At 38.5% G+C, this 19,692-nt stretch overlaps 1 protein-coding gene across 1 annotated transcript in view; it reads left to right on the top strand.

Moving 5' to 3' along the window:
- Dhc1 (Dynein heavy chain 1) overlaps nt 1-19,692 on the top strand; it is a 443,578-nt gene that overhangs the window by 283,598 nt on the left and 140,288 nt on the right. Inside the window, exons 48-49 of the mRNA XM_068227758.1 lie at nt 4,753-4,909; nt 4,999-5,129. Coding sequence (XP_068083859.1) covers nt 4,753-4,909; nt 4,999-5,129 — 288 coding nt within the window. The remainder of the gene's footprint in view (nt 1-4,752; nt 4,910-4,998; nt 5,130-19,692) is intronic.

The following is a 19,692-nucleotide window of genomic DNA, read 5'->3' as shown; positions in this document are numbered from 1 at the left end:
TTACTTAAACTAAAGCAAAAGAATAACATAGACAAAATTTTAAAAATAGAAAGAAGAATAGTAAGAACATGCATTAATAAGAAGTACCAAAAAGAAGGAGAATGGTGTATCATCCCAAATACAGCAGTATGTCAGGAAATAGAACCTATAATGGATTTTATAAGAAAGAAAAGAATATCATTCTTTGGTCATCTGCTGAGAACACCTCAAGACAGGTTAATGCACAGAATTTTGGAAAAGCTTTGGAAACAAAAACAACAACCTGTCTGGATAAAAGAAATAAAAGAAGACATGAAAGAATTAGACATAACACTGGAGGATTTAAAGAATAAATCAAACAAAATAAATAAATTGAAGAATAGTAAATTTAGATTCCTACCAAAATGTGATAAAAGAGAAACAATTAAAAGGGTATATTCAGCAGAAGAACGACAATGAAGATCAGATAGAATGAAGAAATACTGGAAGACAGAAAAGAAAAAAACCATAAAACATCATAAAAAACTGGTCAGAAATTGACTACAGTGGTCCAATGCAGCTGTAAAAGCACAATAATAATAATTAAAATACAATAAATTCTGGAACTCTCTTTATATTGCTACAGATAAAACATCTCCTTCAATAGAACTGTACCTAGGTATATAATCCATACAATCCATAAGAACATTGTTGAAAAGCAGAATAAGATTTTTAGTACTTCTAAGACATATCCTTAGCAACCTCCATCATTTACCATAAATAGTATATAAACAAATTAATATTATTAATTAATTATTATTCTTGTTATTCTTTCTTTGTTATGCCCAACTAAGGGGCACGATTGAACTTATTTATCTGATGTCGTTGCCTTTTTCTTCTCCCTAAAGCTCTTCATCTCCTCGCTGTGGCTTTTCTTGGGATCTTCTGACCAGGTTTTGTTGGTGGTAGTGCTTGGTTGATGTTTAAAGCGGTGATTGTCGACTAATTTTGTGAACTTAGATCTGTTTAACACAGTGTCATCTGTGATGCCTATTTCCTGAAGATCTTTTCCAACTTCTAGCAGCCGGTTATTTTTTACTTTCATTGATAGGGCTAGGTTCAGAATTCTTTTGGTCAACCTCTGATTACTCATTCTCATAATATGTCCATAAAATTTCAAACGTATTTTCCTAAATGTGTCTGAGATTTTCTCTGAGTGTTGGTACAGGTCATGAGATTCCCTTATCATCCAAATTCCTCCCTGTACAGATGGTCCAAAAATTTTCCTTAATATCTTTCTTTCTTGCTTTTCTACATCTTTAATCAACAATCAGTGCTTCAGGCTTGGTTACAGTGTTATAATGTCTTAATTTTGCATTTTTTTATTATATCTACTCCAAGTGAGACTGTATGCTCTTTGTAGTTTGCTTCACAATTGAGTCCTGAAAGTTGGATAACTTCTTCCAGGTATTTGAATTTAGGCACTTGGGATATTTTGCCATATTGGGTTTTCATTTGTTGTCCGTCTAGGTACCGAAGAGATCCTTCCATGTAGTGAGTTTTCTGATATGAGATCTGGAGTCCTGTTCTGGGTGCAACTTCATGGAGTTTTTCAATGGATGCAATCGCTTCCTGTCTGTTATTAGACAACACTGCTAAGTCATCAGTGAAGGCCAAACACTGTAAATTAATTTTGTTTTCACATAATCTGCCAAGGGTTATTCCTTTAACTTCTTTCCCCCAAGTCCTAATCACTTTTTCCAAAACAAGATTATAAAATAAAGGGGCAACCCATCTCCTTGTCGAACTCTTGTTTTAACATCAAATGTTCAGACAATTCCTCTAAGAATTTAACCCTGGAAGTGCTGCCTGTTAATGTTTGCATGATTAATTCTCTTGTTTTCCTGTCTACTTCAAATTGTTCCAGTACACAGTAAAGTGTCGGTCTATGTATAGAATCATATGCCTTTTTGAAGTCCACAAAAGTAATCACCATATGCCTGCTTTTACGAATTTGTAAAATGGTGTTGAGGTTAAGAATCTGTTCTGAGCATGACCTGCCTTTCCTGAACCCTGGCTGGTATTTTCCAATCAAATGATCTGTTTGCATTTCAAATCTCTAGAGTAGGAGTTTTGAAAGAATATTGTAGGTGACTGCTAGTAAGGAAATACCTCTGTAGTTATTTATGTCAGTTTTATCCCCTTCTTTATGTAATGGGTGAATTATTGCACACTTCAGTCTTCAGGATTTGTTTCATTGGTCCAGATGTCTGTAAGAATTTTATGGATTTTCTGAGCAAGATTTCTGCCACCCAGTTTCCACATTTTGGCAATTATACCATCTTCTCCTGGAGCTTTATTGTTTTTTAACTCGTGTATTATTTGTTCAAATTTCTTCTATTGTTGGAGGCTCTGAATCTGGATTTGGTTCTGTTGCTTCAAAAGTGAGTTGGTCAGTAGCAGGTTCGCAATTTAGAAGGTCTTTGAAATGATCTGCCAAAAGTTTACAGTCATCATCATCATCATCGTCATCATTTCCCTTTTTCCAGCTGTAGTCGGGTAGGGGCAAATATGGTTCCTCTCCACTTTCTTCAGTCTTTCCACCACACCTCCTCCAACACTGTGACCCAGTCCAGGTTTCTTTCTATAATACTGCATTGGATTGTGTCCTTCCATCTCAATCGTGGTTGTCTAGGGCCTTATTTGTTTCTAAAGTCCCATCCGGTTGTTTAAAACAGAGTGGATGCCCTATAACTCATCAGTTCTTCTTTAAAGGTTCTGGAAAAGTTCTTAGTATTGTTTTTCTTGAACTTTTGCTTGATTTCTGCCAGTCTGATCTGACCATAGTAATGTTTTTGGTATCTTATAATCTATGATGTCTCCTTCTGGATTTTCGTGAAGGCATTCCACTTCCCTGTGGTTTTCTGTGAATTCCAGTCTTGTGATACTTTCATGTGGAGTTCTAACGCCTTATCACAGGTATCGTTCCACCTCGGTGGCATGTTAGTACAGTTGACTACTTTTACAAGTTCATCTTTAAGTTCTGACCAACTAGTAGCATTTTGATAGGAGATATTGGCCAGGAAAGAGCATGAGTTTTGCTTCAGAATCTCTGGGTCAGTTTGTGGGTTTTACTGTGATGTACATTTGGGTCTGTTAGGTTGGACCCTCACTTTGATTAGAGATAGGTGGTGATCAGAGTCAATGATACCTGTCTTGACTTTTACATTCATGATCTCTTTCTGGTTTCTCTTTGTAATAGCCACGTGGTCTATGTGAAATTCTCCTAAATGGATGTTCAAGGACCTCCAGGTTGTTTTCTTCTGTGGGCATGCTAGAAAATGAGTTGACATTAGTTAGGTCTTACAGAAGTTGATTAATCTTTCTCCATTTTTATTGGTTCTTTTATGGGCAGGGTAGAGTCCTACAGTGGCTTTGTACTTCTTTTCTTTGCCTATTGGATTGAAATCTCCCATGAAAATTTGACATGATGTTTAGGAATTTGGGCTAGAAGTTCCCAGAATTCTTCCACCTTTTCTGGGTCTTTTTGGTTGTAATTATTTGTAGGTGCATGAGCATTGAATAGTGAATAGGCTTTATTTCCTGATTTGATTGCTAGCACTGACATTTTTTCAGAGGGAGATGTGAAACTCATAACTGAATTTATGGTATTCTTTCTTACTGCAAACCTGGTGCCAAATTGCAGTGTTGTGTTAAGGACTGGAATTACTGGTTTACCTTTGTATATTCTGTAGCTGCCTGTCTCGAAGTGATTTTCATCCATGTATCTGGTTTCTTGAAGAGCTAAAATGTTTATATTTAGTCTATCCAACATGTCTGTTAATTGCTTCAATTTGCCAGGTTTGAGAAGTGTATTGATGTTGATGGTGCCAAGAAATTGCATGCGTTTGGGACGAAGAGATTTGGGAAGCTCCGATATATTCCCGCATTATGTTCTCGGTCCCCCAGAATCCAATAACCAAGAAAACCTAGTGCAATCACTAGGGCCTGAGGTAGTTTCTTTGTCAGCTGACATTTCCATCATGCTAAAAGGTTGAAGGTAATGGGGAGACCGCCAATTGTCGATCTCAATGTTATAACTAAGACAATGAGCCTTAGAGGTTGCCTCAAGATGGTTTCTGGCTGTTCTATGGCTTCTGCTTGTCAGCTGCCTCTAATATGTGCTTCGTCTTTGAGAACTATTTTATTTCCCTCAAGTCTGCCAGAAAGCCGGTTAGGAACCCCCTATCTGCCACCTAGGACGCGCCACGTGGGACTGTCACCTCTTCCCCTGCTACGACAGTGTAGTATATTCCATTCATTCACCAAGTTGTTTCCAAGGAGCCCCTTGTCCGTTAAATGGGAGTGAATTCCGTTACTCCCATAGATCCGAGCTTGCTTAAAACATTCTGAGCGTACTCGGTGAAAATTCTGTGAAGCAGGATGCTACCCTTACTTACACATAGTCCAAGGATCTCTCTCTAATGGGATTGTATAGTGGATTGTATAGTCCTAGCTGCCTGAGTACAAGAAGGGCCATGACTCAGAATATGTCCAAGATGCCCACTCCCATTCATAGCATCTGGTATCCCAACTCTCAGGACCACTTACTAGCTACTCAGCCGTTGCCCATGGTTCACAAATTAGGATGTGACTACAGTAACCCACACCACAAAGAAGTTTTCAGACTGAACACTGAAAGGCATAACAGTCTATAATGAAGATGAATTATCATCATCATCATCATCATCATCATCATTATTTAGAAACAACTGATCAGTGCCCATCTTTTAGGTGGTAGTTGGTGATAAAGAATGTGATGTTATGCCTGGATTTATGCTCTACATAACCACTAAACTTCCCAACCCAGCATACTCTCCAGAGATCAGTGCAAAGACATCAATAATTGACTTCACTGTCACTATGCAAGGCCTTGAAGACCAGCTGTTAGGTAAGTGCTTGTTTTTTTTTTAATGTGTCTCTAAACCCAGTAAGTATAGTCTCATAATTTATTTGACAACCATTTCTCCTGTGTCACAGGTCGAGTAATCCTCATGGAGAAGTCTGAGCTAGAGGCTGAACGAGTGGCCCTTTTTGAGTCTGTGATGCAGAACCAGCGCAGCATGAAGGAGTTGGAAAGTAACCTACTGAGCCGCCTCACTTCCTCACAGGTATCCTTGCTTAGCTATAAACTAATATATATTTCTTGCACATTATTTTATGGAAGGAGATGTTGGCACATTTGATGGTTGTGATGACTTAAAAAAATGTAATTAACTTAAATATATTAGGTAACAATTTGTCACAGACAGTAACAAGCCTCTCAGAGAGCTCGAGTTCATCAGGCATCAGTACTGTTGCAGCTGCTTTTCATACTTGTTATGGATACTCTAACAGTGAGAGATGCCAAGCCAGGACATGAAACTGATCTTAGTAGCACATAGTTCCAAAACCTTTGGCTAAATGACAAGCATGGAAACTCTGTTAAGCTCAGTCCTGCCCTCCCCCAGCCATTCCATGTGACCTGTATGGACGTATGTTTCATATCAAGATTGGGCTACTAAGTCATATGAAACATATTCACAAAGCATTGTGAGTGTGAAAATGTAAACTGCTAAAGAATATGTTTACTCAGATATGAGTTGCAGCCGACGACAACAAGTTGAACAAATAAGGGGAGAGTGTGCAACCTTGCCTTGCACCTTTACTGACTGGAAACCACCCATGCTCAGTTCTAACTGTGGCTTCTTGTTCCAAATAAAGGTTATGTATTAGGACAATTAGGTGTTCTGGTATGCCCATCTGTCAAAGCACCATCCACATCTTTTTGTGTTTTACACAGTCAAAAGCCTCTTTATAATCTGTGAAAGATATGTAGATCTCATTTTGATATTCTCTTGCTCTCTCTACCATCCAAAGCACATCGCTAATTATGTTTCTGCTTCCTCAACCCTTTCTGAAACTTGCTTAAGCATTCAACATTTCAGTTCAGGGGAGGCCATATGCCATATCATAGACACCATCTCACATGATCTGCATGCAGGTGTTCGTTTGGACATTGCTCTATGCCAGAGACATTCTCCTTGCAGCAACCACCCAAGAGGATCTATATGTCTATGTTGAAAGATAAAGTGACTGTATAAGTCACTTCAGCCTATGCCTTAATGTCAAAAATGACTGATGGAGCCACAAATGGTATTGCTCTGAAAAGTATAACAACATACACCATACGGTATAGTCATGGAATATAAATTATTGCTGCAACATTCTTTCTTTAAAACTTCATGTATTTAACAAAATAATCTCAGATATGTCAAGCTACAACCTGGAGCTCTGGTGCGGATATCAACAAGGCCAACGGTTACCAATAATTATGATTAATTATGTACAGACTGGTTATAATAGGTACTAGAGCAACGTAGTGAGTACATGTTCAAAGTTTGAGGTTGATATCTTGAATACATTTCGAGTTACAGTAGTTTGAGTGCAGCAGTGTCATTTCTTTCTTGGGGGCTTGAACTATTTGGCCTACATGGGGTAGCAGCCTCCGTTCGGGGCCTGTCGTCAATGTGAAATGATTTCAAAGAAATTGGAAATTAATTGAACATCTCCCTGGGTAAGTTATTCCAATCCCTAACTCCCTTCCTATAAACGAATATTTGCCCCAATTTGTCTTCTTCAATTCCAACTTTATCTTCATATTGTGATCTTTCCTACTTTTAAAGACACCACTCAAACTTATTCGTCTACTAATGGCATTCCACGCCATTTCTCCACTAACAGCTCGGAACATACCACTTAGCTGAGGCAGTTCGCCTCCTTTCTCCCAAATCTTCCCAGCCCAAACTTTGCAATATTTTTGTAACAATACTCTTTTGTCAAAATCACCCAGAACAAATCTAGCTGCTTTTCTTTGGATTTTTTCCAGTTCTTGAATCAAGTAATCCTGGTGAGGGTCCCATACACTGGAACCATACTCTATTTGAAGTCTTACCAGAAACTTATATGCCCTCTCTTTACATCCTTACTCATCATCATCATCATCATCATCATCATCTTTTCCCTTTATCCAGTTGTAACCGGGTAAGGGCAAATATGGTTCCTCTCCACTTTCTTTGGTCTTTCCACCACTCCTCCTCCAACGCTATGTCCCAGTCCAGGTTTCTTTCTATAATACTGCATTGGATTGTGTCCTTCCATCTCAATTGTGGTCACCCACGGCCTCTCCTTCCTTGCATTTGGATTTCCATCACCTTTATTGGCATTTTTTTCCCCACTCATTCGCTTTATGTGCCCAAACCATCTTAGTCGGCTCTTCTCTATTCTATCATTCATTTTTTCTACTCGAGTTCCTTCCCAGATTTTCTCATTCCTTATTTTGTCTCTTCTACTCTTCTGTATCATACTCCTCAAGAACTTCATTTCAGATGCCTGTATTCGACTCTTATCCTTCTTTGTCATTGGCGAAGTTGCTGCTCCATAAGTTGTTATGGGTATATATGTGATTACCCCAAAAAAGACCTTTCCTTATATTAACACCTAGGTACTTACAGTAATCCCCATAAGGAACTTTTACCCCATCAATGCAGTAATTAAAACTGAGAGGACTTTTTCCAATTTGTGAAACTCACAACCTGACTTTTAACCCTGTTTATCATCATACCATTGCCTGCTGTCCATCTCACAAGATTATCGAGGTCATTTTGCAGTTGCTCACAATCTTGTAACTTATTTATTACTCTATAGAGAATAACATCTGCAAATGCCTTATCCCTGACTCCACTTCTTTACTTGTATCATTTATAAGAAAACATAAAGTTGCAATAATACTGCCCTGAGGAATTCCCCTCTTAATTACTACAGGGACAGATAAAGCTTCAACTACTCTAATTCTCATAAATACATAAATTGACAAAATACAAATGCTTTAAAGGAGGTGTTCTTAAAATTAAGATTTTTCATCTAAACAGTGTTATGTGGCTGAACATGTTGTTAATATACGAAACATGTACCACTTTTAACCATTAAGTTGCATTAAGCAATCATTGTATCGGCTAGGCGGAAAATAAATAAATACTTACTTGTGAAACCATGTCTAATATAATCGGAAAGAATGCTTTCGCAAAACTTACATGCAGTGAATGTCAAACTGACTGTCCTGTAATTTTCAGCTATATGTCTATCACCCTTTCCTTTATACACAGGGACTACTATAGCAACTCTCCATTAATTTGGAATAGCTCTTTCATGTAAACAATAATCAAATAAGTACTTCATATATTGATACTATATCCCAACCTATTGTCTTTAGTATATCCCCAGAAATCTTATCAATTCAAGCCACTTTTTCTAGTTTTCAATACTTCTTTAGTATTAGTCACCTCCTCTATCTGTACATTTCCTCGTAACCAACAATCTTTAATACTGCTCACTTAATACTTCTACCTTTTGAAGATCCTCTCATATACACTCCCCTTGTTCATTAATGATTCCTGGAATGTCCTTCTTGGAACCTGTTTCTGCCTTACCTATACATATATTTCCATTTTTCACTAAAATTTGTATGACTGCCAATTATGCTTGCCATCATGTTATCCTTAGCTGATTTCTTTGCTAGATTCAATTTCCTGGTAAGTTCCTTCAATTTCTCCTTACTTCCACAGCCATTTGTAACTGTATTTCTTTCCAGTCTGCAACTTCTTCTTAGTCTCTTTATTTCTCTGTTATAATAAAGTGTGTCTTTACCATTCCTTACCACCTTTAAAAGTACAAACCTGTTTTCAAATTCCTCAACAATTGTTTTAAAACCGGGCGAGTTGGCCGTGCGCGTAGAGGCGTGCGGCTGTGAGCTTGCATCCGGGAGATAGTAGGTTCGAATCCCACTATCGGCAGCCCTGAAGATGGTTTTCCGTGGTTTCCCATTTTCACACCAGGCAAATGCTGGGGCTGTACCTTAATTAAGGCCACGGCCGCTTCCTTCCAACTCCTAGGCCTTTCCTATCCCATCGTCGCCATAAGACCTATCTGTGTCGGTGCGACGTAAAGCCCCTAGCAAAAAAAAAAGTTGTTTTAAACCCATCCCAGAGTCTGTTTACATTTTTATTTACCGTTTTCCACCGATCATATTTACTTTATTTAAACTCTCTTATGCCTTTTTTATCAGCCATATGGTACTGCCTAATAGTCCTACTTTTAAGACTTTCCTTTCTATCAAATTTATTTTTAACTATGACAAAAACAGCTTCGTGATCACTAATTACTTTGGTTTCTCTATAGAGCTCATCTGGTTTTACCAGGACCACATACAAAATATCCTTCTGTCATTCGCATTAGCTTCCCAATTGACATTTGGTAAATTGAGATCTCCCGCTACAATCACATTCCTTTCCATGTCATTTCCCACATCTAGGATCAAATAATTCTGAATCAGCATTAGCGCTACCCTTTCCCAGTCTGTACACTCCAAAAAACATCAAGTTGCCTATTATCTTTAGAAATGAGCCTTACACCTAGAATTTTATGTTTGTCATCTTTAACTTTTTCGTAGCTTACAAATTATTTTTTCACCAGAATGAATACTCCCTCCTCCTACCATTCCTATCCTATCTCTACGATACACACTCCAGTTCTGTGAGAAAATTTCTGCATCCATTGTATCATTTCTCAGCCCTGATTCAAATCCTGTTACAATATCTGGTAAGTATATATCTATTAAATTACTTAATTCTATTCCTTTCTTTACAATACTTCTACAGTTCAACACTAACATTTTTATGTCATCCCTACTTGACTTCCAGATCCCTGTACCCTTATGACCACTCCCTAGACCACCCCGTTTCCCTGAAAGTACCTCCCTATAACCCTTCTAAACAAATTCCTAACTTATATGTACCACCATTGGTATGCCATTGGTTGTGGCATCATACGCAACCATTAACCTGATTCAAGGGAGATAGGGTCACTATCCATATCCTTCATTTGAGTAATTCTTGTCTGGCTCATCCGCGTTGCGGAGGTGGGTATCCTCCACATCAGTAGGCCGGTGTGAAGGAGAGCTAATTTCAGGCAGGGTCCCAGTCTCACGGGGTATAACGTGGACTCCATGCCCAGGGTTATGGGTGAAGACCTTAACAGCATCTTAGGCAGAGAAGGAGACCTTCGGAATGGCGAAGATGATGGATGAGGCAACCCATCCTGTCTGTGGAAAATTAGAAGAGGAAATGACTGCCTTGTGGAGAAGAGGGATCTTCAAAGGCTAAGGGAGTAAACCCCAAAAGAAAATCCTCAGATGCGTTAGGCTTAGCAGGTCAGCAGATGAGTAAATTTGTACTTGCTTTCAACTATAATACAAGCCTTGGAGAATATCAGTTAAAAAGACAAGAAGAGATCGAATCCAAAATATTAAAATCAGAGAAGAGCTAAATATAGAACCATTAGTACAGAACATACAGAAAGCAGGACTGAGATGGTTCGGACTTGTAAAAAGAATGGGAAAGGAATGGGTAGCAAGAAGGGAATTAGAAAGAGAAGTCAAGGGAAAGAGATCTTTTGGAAGACCGAGAAGAAGGTGGATTGATCAGATTTGGAAGGACATTAGAGAAGCTGGATTGGATGTGGCGGAAGTAATGGATCAGGAAACGTGGAAGGACAGAAAGGAGTGGAGGAGGCTTGTTAACCACACCCGGGCAACTGGAGTGGGACATTGATGATGATGATGATGATGATGATGATGACGATGACGATGACGATGACGATGATGATGATGATGATGATGATGATGATGTACCACTGCGGTTTAAGTGAAGGCCATCTGAGCGCAGATCCCTATCTCCTACCCACCCATTAGGATCCAGAAATCTGTAGATCTAGATCTCTAAATGTAGGACAATCTCTTCATCTTCACACACTGCCATATTCACTGGTTTCTCTTTATTAATTCCAATTATTATTTCTTCTCAGCCGTCGGCGTACTCATTTCTGCTTCTCAGCTTTGTCGGTGAGGTGGACATTCACACTCTTCAAAGGAACCATGTCCGCCTCCGTAGCCTAATGGTTAACGTTATTAGCTGCCGTCCTCGAATGCCCGGGTTCGATTCCTGGTACTGCCAGAAATTTAAGGATGGCAGAAGGGCTGGTATGTGGTCCAAATGGTGCATGCAGCTCACCTCCATTGGGGGTGTACCTAAAAAGAGCTGCACCACCTCAGAATGAGGACACGAGTTTACTTTAAGGGAACCATACTGAAGAATTATTCTTTCTTCTAGGAGAAGTATAGTTTAAGGAGAAAGCTGGATAAACTCAAGAATTGAAAAAAGGCAAAAGAGAAAAAGATAATTCAAGTGATAGGAGACAAAGAACAATGGACAAACACAGAAGGAGAAAAATTCTACAGGTGTAATACAGTATGTGAGAGAAGTGGAACTAACAGCAGATGCACAAATGTCCATACAATAATTTGTTCTATTCCCATTACTTACATTGTTAATGCCTATTAACTTATTTCATAACTTTTAGCTTAGGGTAATTCATCTTCCTTCTTCAGACTTTCCCATGCTGCATGGTAGAAAGTTGTACTGAAAACTGAAAATATACTGTATAATTTTTTTTAGGGAGTAGGCATTACTGAAATCAGAATTGTATCTGAAAAATAACATACCACAGAATGTTCTCTGCCCTGATTAGAAATACAGTAAAACCATGTTAAGACGTTTCTGCAGGAAACAAGGAAAGAGAACGTGTTAAGCGAGAAAATGTACTACCGAATACACAAATAAAAACTATCCAACAGTGATATGGAAACACTAAATATGATTTTTTCCGACATGACAGCATTTTAGGTCGTGTATCCGCAGGTAAAATGAAAATTATCTACCATTTCTAAAAATGAGAGGAGAATATAAAAAGGTGTGAAAAATGTGACAGAACAAATATGAAGAACTTTTCTGCTGGGGATTATTAAATAACAAAATTGTACTGAAATGAAATGTCATATGGCTTTTAGTGCCGGGATATCCCAGGATGGGTTCGGCTCGCCGGGTGCAGGTCTTGCTATTTGACTCCCGTAGGCGACCTGCGCGTCGTGATGAAGATGAAATGATGATGAAGACAACACATACACCCAGCCCCCGTGCCATTGGAATTAACCAATTAAGGTTAAAATCCCCGACCCGGCCGGGAATCGAACCTGGGAAAAATTGTACTGAAAGGTGTGAAAACAACAGACAATAAAAATATGAACATTTGCATGGGGGCCAATAAAACTATCCAAGTATTATTGCAGATCACACTCTTTCTAAAAACAAATGTTAGTAGAAGCCTTTTATTTTGGAGCAGATAAGTTATTAAACATTTTTTGGTCACACTCTTGGACATTGAATTAGAAGTTATACTCAACTATGTGCGACTGCAACTTTGGCCACCATTTTGAAATCGACAAATCTTTGATCGGACCAATTCGATAGATCGAGTTGAAACTGGAAGGTGCGAGTTTCAACATTTGTGCTACCTCTGCATGCTTAAAGATGCGAATGCCAGTCCACTTTCTGATAGATTTTAATTTTGTCCTCACTAATATGGAATTTCACAACTTTTTCCGATCCACAGCTAGGCTGTCACAAGACTAATATGCACCACACTAGTCAACTTCACACGATTATGTTCCTAATCCAGATGTAGTCTATCAGGTGATAAATATTTGGTGCCCTTCACTGTACCACACAACACAAAATTAATTTCTAATTTCTGAATGGAATGTGAAATACAAGCACAAACATGTTCACTGTGTTATTCAGCAATCTTGCTGCTAACCAGCAAGCAAATATGAACATTCCTGAGGCTAACGGCTTGCTCCCCGGAGGTGCAACTTATCCTATGAAGTTCAGGAATTCAAGGCCTGTTCCCATTATCATGCAACTGTAGTGAGGGCTCTTTCTTACCCGAGTTGGAAACCACATTCCTTTCACAAGGGATAACAAATAACATTTTCAGGGCTACGAAAAATGTGATCATACTAAGTAGTAATAGCAAAAATTTGTGACACAATAAGTGAGGTATTTTTATACAGATTTAATATGATGAGAATCGGGACTTCGAATTTACAATGTGCTAAGCCGCAAAATGTGTTAATGAGGAATGTACTAACGAGGTTTCACTGTACTATTATTAATCTTTCAGAAGGAAGGAAAACACTTTGACATTAGGTCCTTTCAATTTCTCTTAACCATGGTATGTTTGTTGGTGCATATAAAATATAATAGATCATAATAAGCCAAACAACTGCTACCCAAAATTTTCAAGTATTCACACTGTTTAAGCAGGGCTGTATTCTCTCAACTAATTGAAGTGTACTGTAGATGGACATTCTGTACATAACCACTCGGTTTCTGTATTATCAGTGCAAGCCTCAGACTTTTTAATTTTCCTAGTGGTTTAACACCACGCAAACACATCGAAGGCAATGCAGAAATGGGAAAGGGATAGAATTGGGAAGGTAACAGCCATGGCCTTAATTAAGATACATCCCCAGCATTTTCCCGGTGTGAAAATGGGAAACCACAGAAAACCATCTTCAAGGCTGCCGACAATGGGATTCGAACCTACCCTGTCCTGAATGCAAGCTCAGAGCTACGTGACCCTAACTGCATGGTCAACTTGTGCGGTAGTCTCAGAACTGGCAAACATATTTTATATGGAGTGATCAGGTATGCTTTAGTCCCACACGTGGTATTTTCACAATGGGTGAATGCACAGTCATTTGCTGCATGAGGGTGGAAGTCAGTAGCGTGAAGGTAAAGTAACACAAACAATTTTATAAAGTTCATCACTTATCAAAGTATGAAAGTAGGTGTTGAAATTGTCCGCCTTCATTCTCCCCACACTTTTGGCACCTCATTAGGAAATGATTCATCATTCACTGTAGTGCACATTGACGAATCCTGCCAATTTCTTGATGAATATTGTTTCTGTTCTTGTATGCTGTGCAGGGTTCATCTTGTACCAAGCATTTTTAAATTTACCACAGAGTTAATAATCACAGGCAGATAAATTGGGGAACAGAGGGGCTACAAATCCCTACTAATATCTCTGTTCAGTGGAAACACTTTGTGAATTTCTCTCATGGAATTATTAGCGGTGTGAGCAGTGCCAGAATCCTGTTGAAAAACATGCAAAATCACTCTCCCTGTCAGTTAGTTAATTCTCTGAAAAAGCGGGTTAGTATGGTATTCACATGAGTAACAAAAAGAAAGGGGGAAAAAGCGGTCCTATGATTATTTCACCACTGATTTTGTGTCATGGAGGAGCACTTCATTTAAGAAGTCAGGTTTAACAGTAATAATTGTTTTATGTATCATGGAGGTGGAACCAAGCCTCATCTGAGAAGAATATATTCAATGTAAGTCTATTGATCCACATTTTCCAGACTCACAAAATGTGCATCTACATATAGGGTCACATGGTTGAAGAATATGTGCCACAGTTTTTTTAATACGGATTTAAGTCTAATAATTTAGTAGCCTTCAAAATCAAAAATCAAAATCTCTTTATTTGCAAATGAGGTGTTTACCTCGGTGGCAAATGGTACACTAAAATACTTTATTGTCAAGCACTAAATATTAAATTAAAAAGAGAAGAAAATTTTCCTATAATACAATATTATATAATTTACGCTAACAATTTTTTCTATTAAACACACAGCTCATCCTTAATAAATTTACATTGTTTACAAAATTCTACTTATATCTCCTGTACTACTTACAAATATAGTCATCTGATATACAGTATGTGGAATTACTTCAAATGATACTGTACAACTGATATAAGATTAAAATTTACATTGCATTTATTTACTTTTTCTTTTCTTTACCCATTCTGGAACCTAAGTAGCATAACGACCTGCTGCGTCTTAACCAGAGCCCCTTTTACCACCACTTTTCAGAGTTCCTGAAGGGCCTTCACAGCTACCGTAGCGGTCCCAGGGCCCTCGAAGTCCCCACTGTACTTCACCCCTACAGGCAGTCCCCTACTTTGGTTGTCCAAACTCCTTAGACCAGGGGATGGAATTAATTTATTCACACACATTTTTTATTTACATTAACCTGCACTGGTCGAATGCCCACTAACATTTCATTTATTTTCTCTGTTGCTGTTTATTCTCTTCTTGAATATCTGTACAGATTTTGGAAAAGGATCAAACACTACCCCTGGTAAACTGTTCCACTTCTTCACACCCTTCCCAATGAATGAAAATTTACCCCAATCGCTTCTGCTAAACTTCCTTCTAATTTTATATTTGTGGTCAGTCCTGCCGATATAATTATTTTCCAACTGAAGCCTCTCACGGATATCTCCCCATGCTGCTTCTCCTGTATAGGCTCTATATAAACCTATAAGTCTAGTTTTCTCCCTTCTCTTACTTAAAGTTTCCCACCCTAGTTTCTTTAACATTTCTGACACACTACTCTTTCTCCTGAAATCCCCTGTTACAAATCTTGCTGCTTTCCTCTGCACACTATCTGTTTCTTTTATTAGGTATTCTTGGTGAGGATCCCAAACACTGTTTGCATATTCCAATAATGGACGAACCATAATTAAGTAACTTTTCTCTTTTAATTCTTTGTTGCATCCTTTAAGTAGCCTCATTATGACATGTAACGATCTGTATGCTTTCCCAACAATGTCATCCACATGACCTTTCCAGTGCAAATTACTTTCAAATCTTACACCTAAGTATTTGCACTTGCCATCTTTTGGGATAACTACCCCATCCAAAGTATATTCAAATTCAGTTTTAAAGCTCCTGTTTGTAAATGTTGTAACAGTTGATTTGCCTCCATTAACCTTCATATTATTCTCTTCAACCCATTGTTGGATACTCTCAAGGTCCCTTTGTAATTCTGAACAATCCTCAATGTTGTTTATTTCCCTATAAACAATTATGTCATCTGCATACAATCTTATTTTTGATGTTATATTGTTCCCTAAATCATTTACGTATATTAAGAAAAGTAACGGACCGATTATACTACCCTGTGCAATTCCCTTCCAAACTTTCTCTTCCTGCGATACGTTAATTCCTACTTTGACTTTCTGAACCCTTGAATTTAGAAATGTTTTTACCCAACGTGTAACCCTTACGTCCAATCCTATTCCCTCCAATTTCTTTAATAATATTCCATGTTCCACTCTATCAAAGGCTTTGGAAAGATCTATGGCTATGCAATCTAACTGGCCTCCTGAATCTAACTGATCTGATATGTCCTGCTGAAATCCCACCAGTTGTGCCTCACAAGAAAATTTCTTTCTAAATCCATACTGGCTCCTCATGAACCAATTTTTATCATCACATATCCCTCTGATGTACTTTGATATTAAACTCTCCAGTATTTTACAAACTATACTGGTCAGGCTGATTGGTCTGTAGTTCTCTGGTTTCCTTTTATCACCCTTTCCTTTACAAATTGGTATTATTATAGATTCCTTCCATTCCTTTGGTATTACACTATTATTTATGACATAGTCAAAGAGAATCTTAAATAAGGCACTATGTACCACCCCATTGTCTTTATCACCTCCCCAGTAATTTGATCACTTCCTGCTGCTTTTCCTTGCTGAAGCAGTTGGATTTCTCTGAAAATATCTTCATTTGTGAACGAGAAGCTTCTTGTTTCCCTCTGTGTCTGTCCCTCTGTAACTTCTGTTTCACCGGGCGAGTTGGCCGTGCGCATAGAGGCGCGCGGCTGTGAGCTTGCATCCGGGAGATAGTAGGTTCGAATCCCACTATCGGCAGTCCTGAAAATGGTTTTCCGTGGTTTCCCATTTTCACACCAGGCAAATGCTGGGGCTGTACCTTGATTAAGGCCACGGCCGCTTCCTTCCAACTCCTAGGCCTTTCCTATCTCATCGTCGCCATAAGACCTATCTGTGTCGGTGCGACGTAAAACCCCTAGCAAAAAAAAAAAAAAAAACTTCTGTTTCAGTTTCCAACTCCTGATAATCATCTACTGAATCTCTAAATTCCCTACTAAATAGGTTTGCTTTCTCAGTATCTGTTAAATAGTGTTCACCTCCTTCTCCCACCATTGTAGGAATTTGGATTCCTTTTCCTTTTTGATTCCTGATATATGAATACAGCTTTTTCCATTTCCCTTTGTGGTCATTACGCTCTTGAAGAATGCCATTCATATAATTCTCTTTTGCTTCCTTTTTCACTCTATTCAGTTCCCTCATTAGCTGTTTTCTACTTTCTCTACTCTCCCTACCTTTTTTGATTTTCCTGTTTACTATTCTACATTTTCTGTTTAATTTTCTTATTTCCCTTGTATAATAAACAGGGTCTGAGGACATTTTACCCTTCTTAACAGGTACAAATCTCTTCTCTCCTTCCCAAACGATTCCTTTGAATTTAGCCCAAAGTGTATCCACATTACTCCCTTCACTTATCCAACAACTGAATTGTGATTTAAAGTAAGTCCCAAATTCATCAACTTTAGCTTTTCTGTACAATTTCTTGCCTTGTGTGACCCTCTTATTAAGCCTTTTTGGTACCAGTCCTACATCCATTATTACAGCCTTATGGTCACCTATTCCTTCAATTACCTCAGTTTTATCAACAATTTCCCATGGTTTAACCAAGAATACATCTAGTAAGTTATTGAGATGAGTCGCTTCTTGTACTACTTGTGTAAATCCTCCCTCCCAAATTAACTTATTTGCCAGTTTCTGTTCATGGGCTTCACTTGCAGCTCCATTCCATTCAACCTCAGGCAAGTTTAGATCTCCCCCAATTATTACCACATCATTATTATTGTTTTTATGAGTATAATCTATTATTTTCTCAAATATTTCCATGTCTCTTTCCTCTCTTCCAGGCCTGTATGTTCCTATAATTCCCACCTCCTTCATATTATCACAAATTAATTTTATCCCTAATATTTCATCCCTTTCATCGGTAAACCATTCATGTGAACAATATGTTTCCTTCACCAGAATAAACACACCCCCCCCCTCCCTTTTTATCTCCTCGGTCTCTATGATAGACTGTGTACCCTTCTGGAAATACTTCTCTATTACCCACCCCTTCTCGCAACCACGATTCCACTCCTATCACCACATCAGTCTCATAAGATTCCATCAATGTACTGAATTTTAATTGTTTATTTACTACACTCTGACAGTTTACCAAGAGCAATCTCAGACCCCCTTCCTCCCTAGAAATTGACTGTTGCAATTGGGTAACTTGAAATTCCTTAATTTCCTGAGTTTCATTTTCTAGTTGGCTGAGCCAGCTTGAAGTACAGCTGGCTCTTTCTACTAGTTTTCCTGGTCAGTATTATAACTCAAGGGAGTTGCCTTTTTTACAGTACATATCTTATGATTAATAAAATCTAGAACAATATTTGCTATCTTTCGTTTACCTGAATTGTTTAGATGAAGGCCATGCTTTGTGTAACAGTGTCTCTCGAAACTGCTGCTATCAATTACCTGTGTATTACGAAAATGTTTACAAATTTTAACCATATCTGTATTAACTTTGTCCACTTCAATGTTCACACACGAGTCTCTAATCAAATCATGCCTGTGGGGCACGTTCACTACAAAGATGTTAGTGTGAGTCAGCTTACCTAGTGTACATTTAAGTTCAGAAATAACATTCTTAGCGTCGTTGTGAGCTACGTCGTTCGTCCCGCCGATGATCACTACTGCATCACGACTTCCGAGATTTCTTGCCGCCTGCTCCGTGTTTTCCAATACCTTCTTCATTGGGGCCCCAGGAGAGATGACTGCCGATGCTGCAATATCTTCATTGACCATTTTCTCCGCAATTCCCCTCGCCTGGCTATCACCAAATATAAGAATGTTCGACACTTTCGCTGGTGCACTGTGTGGGATTTCAGGCCTAACTTTGCCGCTTCTCGTAATGGATTTTGCGCTATACATTTGACTGCTTCCTATACGGATACCTTGCGTATCGCTTACTTCCCTCAGGGCTGAAAATCTATTTTTGGTGTCAATTACAAAGTTGTCCTTATTAAACTGTACACTTTTCCTCCTAGAATCTGAAGCAACTTGACACCACGTGCTAGAATTCTCGGAGCCACCTGTGTTCTGAGTGTTTACCGGTACCGGTACTTTCGATTCCAGTAAACGTACCTTTTCCTTTAAAATCTCATTCTCTGCTTTTAATGCTTGTAAATCCTGTTGCAATAAAGAGAGAATTACAAGTACATTATCATTACCTCCATCCTCCAAGTAATGAGACGCCAGCGATTCGTTGACCGTTGTAGGCCTAGGTTTGCTACCGCTATTCAAATTGCTCTCGCCACAGCTAACACAAGTCCAAGTATCTTCATTTTTAGCAAAACCAGCACTACATATACACTCAAAATGGTACCAAATTAAACACTTTTCACACTGGATACCATTCTTCACTCGCTTCTTGTTTACACCACATTTATTCCCGATTATTTCGCAAGAGAACCGGGAGCTATCTTCACTTACATCCTTTGCTGACGCCATCTTGTATTTAGATCCAATGGAAGGGTATGCCTTTGCACATACTGATATAAAATTCTCACTTGTGCAAAACGACAAAGTTACTTTCTTGGAGAATTTTCCAAACGATGACCAATATCATCTAATTTTTCTTTAGTGAGAACCCTAAACTGCTTTTCTTATTTCTTAGGTTGTATTCCTCCAGATTCCTGAAATTTATTAGGGCCTATAAAGATTATGAAC

Source organism: Anabrus simplex, chromosome 5 (assembly GCF_040414725.1).
Source record: "Anabrus simplex isolate iqAnaSimp1 chromosome 5, ASM4041472v1, whole genome shotgun sequence".
Lineage (NCBI taxonomy): Eukaryota > Metazoa > Arthropoda > Insecta > Orthoptera > Tettigoniidae > Anabrus > Anabrus simplex.
Note: the sequence above shows the minus strand (reverse complement) of the source record. Positions and strands in the feature narration are given on the sequence as shown.